This window comes from Callorhinchus milii, unplaced genomic scaffold (assembly GCF_018977255.1).
Source record: "Callorhinchus milii isolate IMCB2004 unplaced genomic scaffold, IMCB_Cmil_1.0 Scaffold2, whole genome shotgun sequence".
In the NCBI taxonomy this organism is placed as follows: domain Eukaryota; kingdom Metazoa; phylum Chordata; class Chondrichthyes; order Chimaeriformes; family Callorhinchidae; genus Callorhinchus; species Callorhinchus milii.
In genome coordinates this window covers 6,809,117-6,825,708 of record NW_024704743.1, presented here as the reverse complement: position 1 = coordinate 6,825,708, position 16,592 = coordinate 6,809,117, and the positions used below count along the sequence as shown (strand labels likewise).

At 40.1% G+C, this 16,592-nt stretch overlaps 1 protein-coding gene across 5 annotated transcripts in view; it reads left to right on the top strand.

The window, feature by feature from the left end:
* mpp7a (membrane palmitoylated protein 7a) overlaps positions 1 to 16,592 on the top strand; it is a 209,321-nt gene that overhangs the window by 122,534 nt on the left and 70,195 nt on the right. For 4 of the 5 annotated variants that reach the window (XM_007905455.2, XM_007905454.2, XM_007905452.2 and 1 more), the window contains exons 5-6: positions 1,065 to 1,145; positions 15,780 to 15,911. In XM_007905455.2, coding sequence (XP_007903646.1) covers positions 1,065 to 1,145; positions 15,780 to 15,911 — 213 coding nt within the window. Of the gene's footprint in view, positions 1 to 648; positions 739 to 1,064; positions 1,146 to 15,779; positions 15,912 to 16,592 lie in introns of those variants that run through there. The other variant, XM_042346888.1, reaches the window with a different exon arrangement.

Genomic DNA, 16,592 nt, shown 5'->3' with positions numbered 1-16,592 from the left:
AGGGTGTGTCTCTCCAGGGAGTGAGTGTGTATTCCATTCCAGACACGGAGAAATTTCCATGTGCTACCAAGTGGTATACATATGTGTTGGAACTCTGTATGATTTGGAAACTCTTAAGCACTCGGATGGGTTCCGCATGTTTCGGACAGCCAGGTGACTAAAATAATTGGTGTACTTGAACTTTTGGCTAATGTGCCTTATTCTTAAAAGCACCAACTTCCTTTGTATAATTTAACCAATTTACACTTATTGCAATTTGCACCTTACCCATAGGATTAGGTCAGGCAGTGTTGAAGTCTAGAGTGTTGGTATTCATCGTGTGGAGATATTAACATCAGTTGATAATTTCTTGAGTAGATAGTTAACAACAATATACAGTCAATTCACTTTACAGTATATTCCGTGAAGCACTTTGATACTTTGCAGCAATGTAATAAGGGGCGATATCAAATGCAAAGTTTATTATTATTAAAAACAAAACCTAGATATGTTTCTTCGGTGGTTTCAAACCAGTGCAGAAGGAAGACAGGCATTTACTGTTCCTGTGCAGCATGGACACATTCCACTTCTCCAGACTTGCAATGTTTAATCAAGATCAGTGGGTGGCACCATATCGACTCTCATCTGCACAGAGAACAGCTGCAGTCTGCAATGCAGTAGTGTAAATTTTAGAACGCCGCACTGAAAACAGGTCATGAAGCAAGTGTGGGAGATAGAGCCTGCCTCTGTAAAACACGGGTTTGTTTGCATGCAAAGGTTTTTTTCACTACCATGGGTGCTGGGATTCTCCATTCCTTATAATAAATCAGAGGTTGATCTGGCTGTAGAGTTGCCACATATGATTACTTGAGTTATACTGAGCTGATGGGGCCTAGCCAGAGCTTGTCTACTGAGGGCCAGAAAAGAAGACTGGTGATTAATGGTCTGTTATTCTTCATGCTGGCCTTAGTTTGAACACCCTGGAAAGTAATAGCCTTGAACAAGATAGATTCTCAGATGTCACTGATGCTCCGAGTTAAAAACTACACTGAAATTTTCTCTTGTCAATTCAATCTCTTTCATAGCTCACTGAAGACCTGCACAGCACACCAATGAACAGTGAGATCAGAGAGCTCGTGAAACTTCTGTCAAAACCCCATCTCAAGGTGAGGACATGTAACACCTGTGAAAGTGCTCTTTCAATAACCCTTTTCCCTGAGCTTCACCAGAGCGGGTGGATAACGTAAAGTACGACTGACAAAATAAAGCCTGAAAGAGTCTCAAGGCTGAATTTCTGCATTTTCAGCTGTCAATGCTTTGTGTCACGTCTACAATTTAGTCTGTATGAAGTCAGGGTCACTCAGAAAGCAGAATGTCAAACTTGTGAAATACCTTAACTCCTGACCGACTCTGTTAATGTCTACCCCTCTTTCCACTTCCCCCTCAGCCCCCGCACGAAACCTACCACCTGCTTCCTTGAACCTATTCCTATATCGCTCCTACCCATGTACCATTCTTCTCACCCACCCACCAGCCTAAGTCATCAACTTCTCACTCCTCCCTGGAACTTCCCTTTCAGAACTGCCATCACTACCCCGCGCCCCCCCCCCCCCTTTTTTTTTACTCCTATAACTACACTGGACCCCTCCCAAACCTCTAGCTATCACTCTTTAATCTGCCCATCTCTCCTAGGTACTGGAACACAGACTTACTCTCCCACTATTTCCTTTACCAAGTCCCTCCACTCTGGCTTTCGCTCTGCCCATGATACTGAGACATCCCTGGTCAAAGCATAATATTCGTGATTATTTTATATAGCTCCCTGTGCCTGCTTCGACCCGAGCTCGCTTTCCAGGCAGGGCGAAACATTCGGCAAGTTTCTTTATTCCACACACCTCTGTTTACCCAGCAGTAAGGAAGGAGTGTTAGATCGCTTTTCCAGGGTTAATAATCTCTTCAAAAAAAATAATAATTTGGTTACTCAATCTACACTTGCTTTTGGAACACTGCCAGGCGCAATTGGCTGCCACAAAATATACAGTCAATTCACTTTACAATATCTTCTGTGAAGCACGTTGAGAAGCGCTCATTCGTACTCATCCCAGCATCTTCACTTCGTCTCATCTAATGGTTCCTCCTCTTGCCCCTGCACAGTCATGAGAGACATTCCATAGGGTTCTGCTTCCCCCTAGTGACATCAAGTCATTTTAGTGTCAACAAACTGGACCTATCCTGCTTGGCTCCTATGAATTTTCTGCCCGCAAATCAGGACCTGTGTGGATCTTCAGTGTTTTATTTAACCCACAACTCTCCTTCAAACCTTTAATCCGATCTCTCACCAAGTCTGATTTTTTCATCTTTGCAACCCTCACCCCAAACACACCCAAAACTGACATTCAACCCTTTATTGCCTCCAGACTCCTTGATCCTAGATCCTTTTGCTAGCATCCCCAGCCCCACCCCACATAAACCCTGTAAGCTATACAGAACGCCACAGCCCATGTCCTCTTCCCGTTGCCCCCATTCTCATCCAGCCACACTGTTCCCTAGTGGATGAAGTTAACAACTTCATTCTCAATTTCAAATGCCTCCATGACTTTGAATGTTTCTCCCCTGGCCACTCCACCTATTCCAGCCAGCTTCATGCCCCCCACCATATCTGCCCCATTGAAGGCCATTTTGACCCTTCCTTCTGAAATTTTCTCTTGAAATCCCGCTGCCTCAACGTTTTCCTGTCAGCTTTCAAATCCTGAAGATCGACTGGTTTGTTTGTGCTTTCAGCCACAACACCCTGAAACCTCTGAAATCTCTGCCTGAATTCCTCCACCTTGCCCCCTCCTTGCCTGTCTTTACCTTGCACTTGAAGATCTTCCTCTTCACCTTCCCTCTCTCCCCCCACCCAGCTTGATGTCAAGCTCCGCCACTGTTAAGCGCTCTGAGACGTTACCCATATGAAGGGTGTTATATAAATGCACGTTGTTGTTGAACGCAGAGTTTGTACTTTGGGATCCTATTGTTTGCTGCTTGTGAAGAATGACGATCTTTCAGACTCAATCTTTTACAAGGGGCATTTGACCTTTTAAAGACTTGGAAGAATTAAGATCACTTTTTTAAAAAAATCTGTTTGTAAAGTCTCCCTGAAACTTTGGTCCACAATTAAAATACCCTGTTTCACCTGAAACAAGAACCTTGAGTTGACGGCACCTGAGGACCCAAGCGCCTGACTGTGGTTAATGTGTTGTAATGGTTGTGGTCGTAAACGGGGAAGTTAGNAAAAAAAACATTCTTTGCACAGAGGGTGGGTGGAATTGGAATTCTCTGTCACAAACTGATGTTGAAGCAAAAGCCTATGAATTATTTAAAAAGGAATTAGATTAGACGGTTGAAAAAGAGGAATGTCAGAGTGTGGGGAGTGTGCAGGAGAGTGGGATTTGGCATGGTGGCTCATGTGGAGACTAACATCAGCGCAGAGTTGATGGGCAGCAGAGTCAGTAATAAACTTTAATTCTAAACACTAGGGTTCTGTTGATATTTGATATCTATTGATACTCTATCAATTGGCTGCCGTGTTTTGCCCACAAAATATACAGTCAATCTACTTTACAATATATTCTGTGAAGCGCTTTGAGACGTCTCAACGACGTGATAAGGCGCTAAATCAAATGCAAGGATTATAAGGAGTATTATATATTATTTTCTCTGAATCATTATGAACCATTTGTCCCTCCTTGCATAAATGTACAAACCTTTCACAGCAGAGTTCAGTGTGAAAGTCTTGATGGATTCAACCTAGCCTCTAACAGAACCACAGCTACCAGGCCATACAATCCAAACACAAATAAGGTGCTTTGAATTTGTGTTATTACCATTTGAAACTATTTATTTCACCAATGCGGCTCTTAGCGAGGGTAAAATCCCTCAACACTGTTGATCACTCCATCCATTTCCTCCGTCTTTCCTCCCTGCACCACACTTCACTTTCCTGTTCCATTCTGACCTGTCTCAAGGTCTTCACCATGTCTCTTGGTGAGATTCATACAGGTGAATGAACACCCAACTCTACCTCTCTATCTCGGCCCTTGATTCCAGGACCAGTGCTAAATTGACAGAACCTGACGAACTGACAGGTTCGTCAAGTTCTTCCAATTGAATGACAACAAATTCGAAGCCATCCTGCTTGGTTTCCACTGAAACCTTTTTACCTGTCTCACTTCTCCGGCCGCTCATTTCAGCTGACGAAGCTTGTGCTCAATCTTGGCAGTTTGCTTGGGCCTCAAGTTTCCTTTAAGTCTTTCCTCCACCTCTGTAACATGCCCTGGCTTCATCCATACCGCACCCCATCACAGCCAAAACACTGAGTCACTCTTTCATCCATCTACCTTTTAACAACAACTACTTGAATTTATATAGCATCCTTCACGCGGGGTAGCATCTCAGCACTTAATCAGAGCTCAGTGGTGTAGTGTAATAACCTGGGTCATTAGAAAAGTGCGGAAATATTTGCCCGAAATTACGGGAAGATTCGAAGATCATGCGGGGAAATTTGTTTTACAGGTTTTGGAGAAAATAGCGGGGAGTTGATTGGTGCTATTTATGTACATTTTACCGCCAGCCTACATTTTTTCACTTTATTGATTCTCTCTGAGTCTGTGTGTGGTGCTGGGCCCTGAGAGTCCAGTGCCCAGCACCTCACACAGACTCAGAGAGAGAGACACACACAGATACAGAGAGACACACACACACATTCAGAGACACAGAGAAAGAGAGACACTCTCACAGACACAATGAGATATCCATTCTCAGAGACAGTCACATAGAGACACTCACAAACAGACAGAGGAGAGAGAGACACAGACACACTCACACAGGCACTCACAAACAGAGACGCAGACACTTACAAATGCATATAGAGAGACATACACACAGACAATCATATATATTCACACTCCTACGCACAAACACAGAGAAACACACAGACAGTCACCACAGAATTAATAATAATCCCTCCAAAACAAAACAATAATAAATTGGTCATTTTCAATCCACGACCGTTTGTGGGACACTGCTGTGCGCAATTGGCTGCCGGGTTTCGCCCACAAATATACAGTCAATTCACTTTACAGCATATTCTGTGAAGCGCTTTGAGACATCTAGAAGACGTGAAAAGTGCTATATCAAATGCAAGGATTATTATTATTAGACTGCAGGAACTGGGACTTTTTTCTTTGGAGAGAAAAAAAGGTTGACAGGTGACCTCATGGAGGTCTTTGACATTTTTGAGGGGTTTTGATGGAAAAAATTGTTTCCCAGTAACAAAATAAAATTTAAAAATCGTAATTTGGTTACTCAGTCCATGACTGTTTATGGGACACTACAGTGTGCAATTGGCTGTCTCGTTTTACCAACAAACTATAAAGTCAATTCACTTTACAATGTATTCAGTGAAGCGCTTTGAGATGTCTCAAAGACATGGTAAGGTGCTATATCAAAAGCAAGAATTATTATTCAGATATAAAGTGGGGAAAAATTAGAAATTAGAACCAGCATTGTGTTTATTGCATAGTATTGCAGAGAAATAGTGCAGTTGCAATGGTGATTTGCTTCCTGTGCCAATAGTTGGTTGACATTTTGTCAACAAAGCTCGATAAGAGTGTTACTTCAGAGATTTTGTTTGTAAGAAAAATTCTCCACTTTTCGTGAGTCCATCAAATGATTCTGTGTCGCTTGTGATTTTTTTAAAAAATTGAGGTGTTAATGGAGGAGAGTGTTAGTAGCAGTGTGAAACCTGGTCCTGAAGTGAGGAAGTGACAGCACAGTGATGTTGTGTAATTACCACCACATCATCTGGGACTTATTAAACGAAATGCACCTCCAACTGGTGGCATAGTGATTTGAAATTATGAAATTCTTGATGATGCACGTTTTCACCCAACCAACCTGTCACCATTCAGGATGGTGCAAGTGGAAAGGGACATATAAAACCAGTCTGATTAGAAAATCACGAAACCATTGTTAAATAAAATCCTTTTTTTTAAATGATGCAGTTTCATCAGTATGATGCAATATTGTGGACCCTAGCATTAATGTTAAACTCTGCTCATTTGTTCACTTGAAGTTCTCTTATAATAATAACAATAATAATAGTAATCCTTGCATTTGGTATAGAGCCTTATCATGTTGATGAGATGTCTCAAAGTGCTTCACTGTAAAGTGAATTGAGTGTATATTATGTATATTATGCTTTGCTTCCTCCCTTTCCTCCTTCAAGGCCGGTCTCAAGACCTTTCTCTTCAACCGTGCCTTCACCTCCCCTCTCAACTCTCTACCCCCTCCTCGCTCCCTCCCTTCCCTCACCCTGACCATTTCCGCCCTGCTCGGGTCCCGACCCAACTGTCCAGCACCTTGGGACGTCCTCCCGACGTGAAAGCGCTCTATAAATGCAATCTTCTTCTTGTTGTTATGTGGGCGAAATGCGGCAGCCAATTGTGCACAGCAGTGTCCCACAAACAGTTGTGGATTGAGTGACCAAATTATGCATGTATGTATTTTGAAGGGATTATTACCCCAGAAAGCAATCAACCAATCGAATAACAACCAGGTTCTGACTTACTACTAGGTAAACAGAGGCATGTGGAGTAAGAAAACTTGCCTAAGGTTTCACCCTTTCCTGGTTCCACTCCGTCCTGTCCAGGAATCAAACTCAGGTCTCTCACTTGTGAGGCGAGTGCTCTAACCACTATGCTACAGGACTCCCTTCTTCTGCCTCTTTATGTTCTTCCTCCTGCTCGGAGGCAGTCAACCAGTCCCAGACCTCTGGTAATGCTGCTGTGAACTGAAGATATGCTTTTGTTTACGGAAACCCATCACCACGCTAAAGAGTATCCAAACCAAACTGAGAATCCAGTGTAACTGCATCATATAAACCTAGAAGAAGGAGCCTAACATGCAGCCTTAGAAACTGAGGAAAAGCAAGATCATTTGTTGGCATATTTACATTTGTCCATTTTTTAAATTATCTTGTCATGGATCTTTAAAGAATGATAAATTGGATGAATGTGGTTGTCCTGCATTATAAAACCATTTCTATTGCTTTAGGTCACGGTGGATAGGATTGTAGAGGTTGCTATGAGCAGCTGAGTAACATCTGGTTGGCCATAACAGTAGCAAGGTTTTCAGAGCCTTCCATCCTGAGAATACATGGCAGCATTTAGCAGCTTTCAGCAGGATCATTGAGGTTCTGTTTTAGATGTCATTGTTTGCATCTTATTCAGACTCCACTTTAGTATAGAATGGGAAAGCGATGCCAGGACATCAGGGTTATGATCAAGTGACTGGATCCTTCTTTGTTATTTGTAATTGCTTTATTAGAATAACGTTTGGCAAGCGATTCGGCATCCATTCATTATTAAGTAATGTTAAGCAAAGTACTATTTAAAGACTTACCAAAATTGTTTGCAGCTATGTTGCCCAAGCTCTATGCAGAAAGAAATTTGCAAATGCTTGTGCAAATAGAAAGAGCCTGCGGGCTGAAGGGCTGTGGCTCTCGATAGAAGCCTTTATTGTTTTTTCTGCTGTTAAGTGTTCTCAGTGGAATTTCAGTAGTAACAACATGGTTACCAGCTGAGGTTTCTTACAGTTACAGTCCTGTTCCTCATGGATGTAACAAAGACTCCATGGAAGTTTCAAAAGGAGTTGTGCTCTGTAATGATACTGTTTCCGATTAAGTGCGTATATATATATATATATATATATATATAAATAAATCCCTACTGTGTTCTTTCCAGTTTAAAGTTCTTTACAAAGGTTCTGAGGTATGGGAGAACATTTCTACGAGTCAGCTTTCCTTAAATACAGTAAATAAGCTGGGCAGGCTGGTGGGTGAAACACTTTCCAGTTTTGGTACTTTTTTTGGCATCACAATAGTTTTTAACTTTCAGAAGTTACGTTTCTGTACTGCTGTTAGCAGGAAAGAAGTGCTGTTTGTAAAAGAGGTGTTTCGTTTCCAGACCAGAAAGTTCCTTGTGGCTTTGCGGCAATAAGGGCTACAGTCAAAGCATCTCATTGCTAGATTGTGCTGCAATATTTTTTTAAAAAGTGAATATACTGATGAATTATTGTTATATGAATTATTGATAATCTCTATGTTAATTCCGGTATTTTATAGCATACTATCCACATTTTTATATGTACTGTCAGTAGAAGAATTTTGTCTTAAAACCTGCTCACTCTAAACACACGGAAAGTTAAAAGGATTAACTTGCAACACAAATTTACATCTATATAGTACTTTTCATGTCGGGAGGATGCCCCAAAGGCATTTAACAATAATGATTTGCACCCAAGCAGAGGGTGGGGAGAAGAAAAATGAGCAAAAGCACAATCAAAGTTAAATCTTGTGGCAGGTCTTGCATCAGGTGAAACTTTGAAAGATTAAAAGTATTTTTACACACAAGTGTTGCCTCACCTCCCAGACAACGTTGGAAAGGCTGGATAACTGGGCTGCAGAGAGACTGTGATTCAGATAAGATCAAGGATTTTGTGGGTTCAGGTCACAGGAAAGGATAGAGGGCTTGTGATGAAGTGGTATTGCACAAGATTTCCATTCTGAGTCAGAATTGCATTCTGCCTGATACCCTGATTGTTTACTGGCTAAGTTAGTAGCACTCTCACCTGATTCAGAAGTTGTGGTTTCAAGCCACACATTGTGACTTTGAGCTAAGAGGCTAGGGTTGCACTCCAGTGCAGTGGTTGGGGTGTGTTGCCGTCCTTCGTATGAGATGTTAAACCTGCACCTGTTTGGGGAGATGTTCAATATCCTGTGGCACTATTCAAAAAGAGAAGAAAGTTTCTCCCTGTAAGATGGCCAACAATCTCCCACATGAAATCGATCATTCACTTTGTGGTTGTTTGTGGGACATTGATGTGTGCAAATTAGCTGCCACGATCTATAACAAATAGTCACTAAGCTTCACAGTAAATCATGTGAAGCACCTTGAACAGTCCTCCTGACATGAAAAGCACTATATCAAGGATTATTGTTACAATAAAACTAGCCTAAATCTGATCTGTATAAATCGTATAATCGCCTAAGTTCATACCCAAGTCATAGGACCCAAGTCCTATTCAATTTCCTATTAAATCCATTTAAATGTATTTACACTAGTTGTACAATCAAATCAAGGAAGACAACAGGAACATTCAAACGAAAAATATACAGAAAGTAAAATTGGTTGAAAAATACATAAAACTGGTTATTCCAGAAACTGATGGGGCTGAAAATTTCCATTTTGAAACCTTGCCTTAATGCCACCAGCCAGTACTTGTGCATTTGTTATGTGTTAGTCGTATAAAATCCGACTTATACAGATCTTTACATAAATCATATATGATGCAACTTATGCAAGTTTGCCACAACTCATACTTTGCACGTCACATTAAATGTTATGGACCCAAGTGATACGACTTATGTGACTTTTACTGTATTTGATATTTAGCTTAACAATGGAAAGCAAAATGTATTATTCAGTTTAGTTTGGGGGGACGGTTGTGGATAGCCCCTGGAAGTTTGTTTTCCATCCCATCACTCTTGTCACAGTTTCTCAATGACAAGAATATTTATAACATTTAGTCCCATTCCCAGACAATATGGCTGGGTGACAAAAATGGGGAAATAAGTCTGAAAAATCTGGTACAGATTACCGAATAGGAATAACAAATGGATTTTCATGTAGATAAATGTAGGGAGATGCATATTGGATGAGGAATCATATAACATGTGCATTTGCTGAAGAATGTTCGTTAGTCACAGTGGGGAAGAAAAGGGATTTGGACCTGATTGTTCATACGTCAATAGTTGTGGTGAAAGAGAGGAAAAAAACTATTAAATCACCTACAGGCCATTGGGTTTCTTACCTCATATAGATCACAAGTGAGGCTGTCTTGGAATATTCTGTCCAATTTTGGGAAAAGATTAGATAGATGTATGCAGACTAATTTATTGAGACTGTGAGTACAGAAGCAGAAGACGCTGACTTAAATTTAACAAGTGTCAAGTTTTCCTTGTGAACCCACTTCTCCCCTACCCTGAGAACAGTAGTATGAGTTGAGCCCCACATTTTTTACAATTACAAAATAGCACAAAATAATGTGAAACACAATGTGTAAAATGAAAACGCATGATTATAAAATAAGCACAGGAGGCCATGGCAAGTGCCTGGTTGGTCCCTCTTACGACTTGACCGATGAGTCCATCGGCCAATCAGAGGTGAGGACATCCCGATGAGCCAGACCAGACGTGGGCGGGCACTGCAGTGGAGTTGTTCGGGTGGACGTTTCCATGTATTCAGAGCTATTCGAAAAAAAAGGGAGTTTCTCCCAGTGTTCTGGCCCAATAATCTCCCAAAATAAAATTGGTCACTCACTGCATGACTATTTATGGGCCATTGCTGTGCGGAAATGGGCTGCAGTGTTTTCCCACATGGTCCTATGAAGAACTTTGAGATAAACTCCAAATGTGAAAGGTGCTCTACCAAATGTAAGAATTATTATTAGTAGTAGTTGAAAAGAGAGGAGAAGTCCTTATGTTTGCCACATTTGCCTACAAGACGATTACAGCACGTAAACATAACTACCACCTGAAACTCTTGAGATGTTTCGTTGTGAAAAGGCGCTATAAAAATGGCAATTGTTCTGCTTCAAAAAGGAGGTGATTAGGTTGAGATTGGAATCAGAGTTTTGGGGGCTAAGGCTGCAAACTGAGATGTTCACTGGGTACTGGAGGAGTTGAGCTAGGGCAGCGGGGTGGTCGGACAAATAGCTGAACGAAGCTGAGTAATGGAAATGCACAACAATGCTAGAGATTTGCTTGTCCACTGTCTTATTACAGCAGAATTGTTATCAAACTATTAACATAGAATGCCAACTTATCAATGACCCCCATGTCTGAATCTGGTAATATTTATGCAGTACTTTCCCATGGATTTGACACGGGTCGTGTGGAACCTGTGGTTGTGGATATACACGGGCTGTGGGACGAGTGAGCTTCATGTGCCAAATGGATTTTCCTTGTTCTGTGATATGTTGTGTACTCTTGAGCCCCATGTGAAAAGCCGCCCTATGTTTAAACACATGGATTTGATACCAGGAATGCTAGAAAAAGATTTTATGAAGTCCAACCATCAATTTCATGCCTTAGCTGGATATCAAGTAAAATTCAATGCAGAGCATTGTGAAGTAATACATTTGGGGAGGAAGAACAAAGAAAGGAAACATATCCTGAATGGTAACATTTTTAATGGAGGGAAGAAGTACAGAGAATCTGTGGTTTGGAAGTATTGGCTCTTAAACAGCAGAAGTGCGAGTAAATAGACAATTAAAAAAAATAGAATGGTAGGTTTTATATTGCGATTTTCATGTGTATACTAATAATTTACTTTTCCCTTCTTCCCTCTCTTTACCTCCCCAACATGTCATCACCAGTGTTCAAAGAGGATTGAAGTTGAACAGTGTTTTCTTAATATTAGGTGTTTGGCTGACTTTAAAACTCCACCACTTGTAGATGTCTGTGTATTTTCAAACTGTAGGTATATTTTGTCAAGCTATAAGCATTGACTTTTAATACAGGTAATATGTGTTTGACGGTGTTTGACATGAAAAAAAGTAACATATGGAACATACTCTAAGAGCATATTTCCTCCAGAATGGGTTGATGTAAAGCCTTGGGAGTTTGGATGGTTACTTTGGAAATAATTTGAAGGGTTAAATAACAGCTGACCTTCGCTAAAGTGCCTGCTGCTACTGTGTGTGCCTGTTTTGAAAAAAATTCTCCATGTTGTTGAGTGTATTAGAGTGCATTACAAAGTGCATTAAAAGTTTGATCTTTTCATTAGTGGTGATCTTTTCACTTAATGTCTGTTTGTGGGACATTGCTGTATTTGTCTACAAAATACAGTCACTGTTTTTTTAAAGTAAATCCTGTAAAGCCCTTTGAGATGTCCTCCCAACATGAAAACCTCAGGATCAAATCAAATTAGAATTCTGTGGTGTGACAGCAATAAAATTATCTGTAAATCCCAAAGCAATAATAATTATGAATTGGTGTGTAATTGTCTACACTGTGAGAAGGTTATGTTTCTAAAGAGAAGATATACGGAGTGCAGTAAAGGGCAATATAATTTGTGCTAAATGTTAATTTGTAATAAACCAGAAATGGGTTTGCAATTTCAGATTGATAGTAATTGAAACTTTGGTGAGAATTGAGATGGGGGCCTTAACTGTGTAGCTTATGTACCGGGAGGTAATTGATAATCACCTGTGGAAAATACATTAATTGAAGTGTATTTGGGAACATTAATATTTTTGAATTAAGTGGATAGAAATGCTTATGTGGCAAGGGCTAAACAGGAGTGTTAAATAACTACAGTATGTTTTTTGGCTTTTCCACACTTGTTTTTTTTTAATTCACATCAAACCTTTTGAGACACATTCTTGTTTTCAAATCCTGGCTTGTTGTATCAGCGGATGATTCCAGCACAGTCCAAGAATCCAGCCGCTGAAAGCTATTACAGATGATTGACATTGATGCAAAAACCCAGTGTTAGCTGAATATTGGATTATGTTTGGAACATGTTTGGAAAAAAAATTGTGGTGCCAGGGACGGTATTTGAAAAATAATTTCTATTCATTTTCCATCCTCAGTCGCAATAAATTGTGCGCGTGAAACATTCAGTTTCTTGTTGGTTTGTTTTTGTTGCTGGATTTTGCAAAAATTGTATTACTTTTCCTTCCAAATCTGCTTCCCAAAGACCTATCTCTTCAATCGTTATTTTCACAGTTATGTGAAGTGCTTTGAAATGTCCTCCTGAAGTGAAAGGTGTTCTATAAATGTATATTAATTTTGTTTTGCTCCCCTACTGGCACAAATTAAAATAACATTTTTACACATCATATTTGTCCACGTTAAGAGTTTAACGGGATTGAATATACTGTACTATAAAAATGTATTGGTTGTTTTCTGTATCCACACAGCATTGGGGGTATTTATAACAGCTGTTTTTGTCTCTCCCCCCCAACTCCCAGAAATAATGTTTTTTGCAAAGCGTAGAGAGTTTACAAAGACTTGAATAAATCTTGTTTTTTTCACTTCTAATCTAGCTTCATATAAGCCAAATAGAAAAGTGATACTATAGTGTTAAAATGGAAATGAGTGATAAATCCACAATATAACTCAGTTTCATAAATCTGAGTCTTGGGCAGTGTTGAGCGTTCAAATTCTTGAAGTTATAATGCATATGTTTTCAGTTACGCCAAAATGGTAGCATCTGCAGAAGTAAAAGTGTGTGTTATCTACCACATAAAAACATGCTTTTGTGTTGCTGCGAATTTCACTACAACCAAACTTCAAGGAATGTTGCTGGGGATGAGAACTCTCAGTAGAGTCTGGTATAACAGTGTGGCTTGCTAATCATTTAGGTTCCACAAGCACAAATGTATACAAACGTCTGGTTAAATAATCCTTTGTAGCCCTGGGAGATTAAAACCACCCTGTGAATTTAATGCAACCTTTTTTTATATTCGTCTGAACAAATGAACTAAGTATTTTAATGATGTGCAAATCGCTTCTCAGCAATTCCAAATTCTGCATTGAAATATGAATGTTTATGTGATATATATAGGCCAAGCTGCTATGAACTAAACTTCTAAAATTATCGGTGTGAACTAAATTGCTATAAAATTTAGTGTGAGCTAATTTATTATAAAATTGCTATCTTTGTGAGCAAAGCCATTATAAAAAATTCTATCAATATGAGCAAAGCTATCATACTATTTTCATCAGTGTCAGTAAAGTCATCATAAAATTGCAAACAATGTTAGCAAAGCAGTTATAAAATTGCTATGATTGTGAGCAATGCTGTTGTAGAATTGCTACCAGCGTGAGCTAAACTGCGCTAAAATTATCAGTGTAGAGCTACTCTGTTTTATTTTGGGAAAAGGTCTGAGCTAGACACTTGTCTTTGCTAAACATTTGTTGATTAGTACAGTATAGGGAGCACTTGAAGTTCTTTCTGAACAGTGTTTGCACATTGCTTCACAACCTGCAAATATTGTTCATGGGTTGTCAACCCAACCTGCAAATTTGACCCCAGCCACTACCAATGGTTATGCTCTGTTATAAAGCATCCACATCATAGGAACATAGCATCTTGGGCCTGTTCCGCCCTTCTATTAGATCATGGATGATCTGTACCTCAACTCCATTTACCCACCCTTGCCCCATACTCCTTGATACCCTTACCTAACAAAAATCTATTCACCTCAGCCTTGAAAATTTGAATGGATCCAGCATGCACAGCTTTTTGGGGGAGAGAGTTCCAGATTTCCACTCTCCTTTATGCTTGTATTCACACTGTGTCTCCTCTCTAGCCACTGCACGTCCACAGAGCCCCTGTGAAATTCTAATGATTGAAAAGAGCAGTCCATTTCTCTCACTCATCAAAAATGTGAACACAAATGTCTGAAGTTTTTCAAACATTTCAAACCCGCTGCACCCTAACTCCATCTGTAGCACAGTATTGCCTGTGGTCATCACCAAAAATGTGGGAGTACCTTTCGAAAACATCATCACTGCAGTACCAGATTGGCAGTGAGTGCTATTCAGCAAGTCTAGAGTTTCAAGGTGTGAAAGCTCACCTGCTCTTGCAGTAAAACTGAGGTTTTTCGGAGCTTGTTTTGCCCTTTCTGAATTGGTGTTAGAAAGAGGTAAAATGATTGGTCAAAAGTTCAAACTTGCATTGTTTTTAGTGAGGTGTTCAGTGTCTCACAATTAGAATGCATCTTTTGCACTGCGTAGCTGATCACTTCCTATTCAGTTGGAATTTAGTGTTGGTGCACACATGGTTTGGAATCATTCAAAGCTGCTTTGACAAATAACAACAATGTGAAGTACAGGATAGTAAAGATAAATCTCTTTCCCACTAGTTTTTCTTTCAAAACTAGTTGATATATTTATGCTTGTGTTTACATTCCTACATTGTGTCTCCTCTAACCACTGTACTCAATCCACTTCGCACAAGCAAATTTGCCCCCATTAACACTGCATACTGTGGACTGTGGTGGTTTACTGAATCCAGCCAGAACTTGGTCCCTGATGTACAGCATAGTCATTCCAGCTGTTCCCGATTTGAGCCGCACCAGAATAAGGGAATCCAGAGTTCACTATTGTGAATCTGGTCTGAATGCCTCATAATGTGTGTGCAATGTTGTTGTGTTCTATTGTGGGGTAGTTGCGTCATGTACTTTAATTGATTTTAGGTTGATTCAGTATAACTGGTCTAAATCGGTATTTCGCTTGCAGTCCTACTGGAATGGAATATGAATCTTACTGAATCTAAGACGTCAACTTATCTATGCCAGAATACACTGGTTCAGATAGGAACATTTGTTATTCGATTTTCAGCTGGTCAAAACCTATTAAAATATGCCAATAATGTTGCATAACAGAAATATGGATCATTCATTTTATATATGAGCTGACATCCACCTTTATATGAAGTTAAATACAACAACTTCTATTGTTGTATTGTTGGGACAAAGTGACTGAAAGCTCTGCCTCCAGTGATGGCACGACAGGCTTGTGATTAGCAAATTGGAATATGAAAAATTGTAGCATAGCGTGGGCAACTGAACCTTTCAAGTCCAAAAACAAACTTCCTTTCAATTTGCAGTGTGCAATGTCTTGGTTTAAGGCCGGGTGTTTCTGCATTGTACGCTGTGTTTATTGCTGCACATTTACTTATAAACAGGCTCTACTATCTGTTCATGACACAGTGGCTTCGAAGAATTATGACCCTGTGTTACCCCCAATGCCTGATGACCTCGATGATGATGAAGATTCAGTGAAAATCATTCGTCTTGTCAAAAACAAAGAGCCACTGGTATAGTGACATGTTCTCATTTATANTTTTTTATATAGATATTTGATTAAGTATTTCTTCAAGGCAGCCTGTTAGCAACTTAGCTATACAGTGTTATCAGCTTGTTTCTGAAGTTCATTCTTTTAAGATCTTGTGATATCTGCAAATCACAGCCGATGTGGAGTCTGCCTCCCGTCTCATTGCTGTATCTACCTCTGGGCACACTCTGATGGGTGCAGTTATGTTTCTTCGACAAAGGGATCAATCATAGAGATTACAGCACAGAGTGAAGGAAGTAATTCCGTTGATATTGGTGCTGGCATCTCCATTGGAGTGAGTTACTCTAAGCCCAATTCCCTGTTCTTCCCATACCCTTTCATGTTGTTCCTTTATCTAATTCCCATTCAAATGATTTGCTCATAGCTTCAATAATCACTTGTGTCAAGGCATTCCGTATTCTAACAACTTTTTGGGGGGTGGGGGCCGGGGCCGCTGGGTGTCTAGCATATGCAGAAATCTATTACTTCACTTGAGTATCCACACCAGACTGAGAGTTCAGATGCTAGAAATTATCAATCACAGAATCAAAGAATCCCACAGCACAGAAGCAGCCCATCTTCCCATTGTGCGTATGCCGGCTCTTTAAAAGAGCTATCCAATTAGTCCCATTCCGCTGATCTTTCCCCATAGCCTTGCAATTTT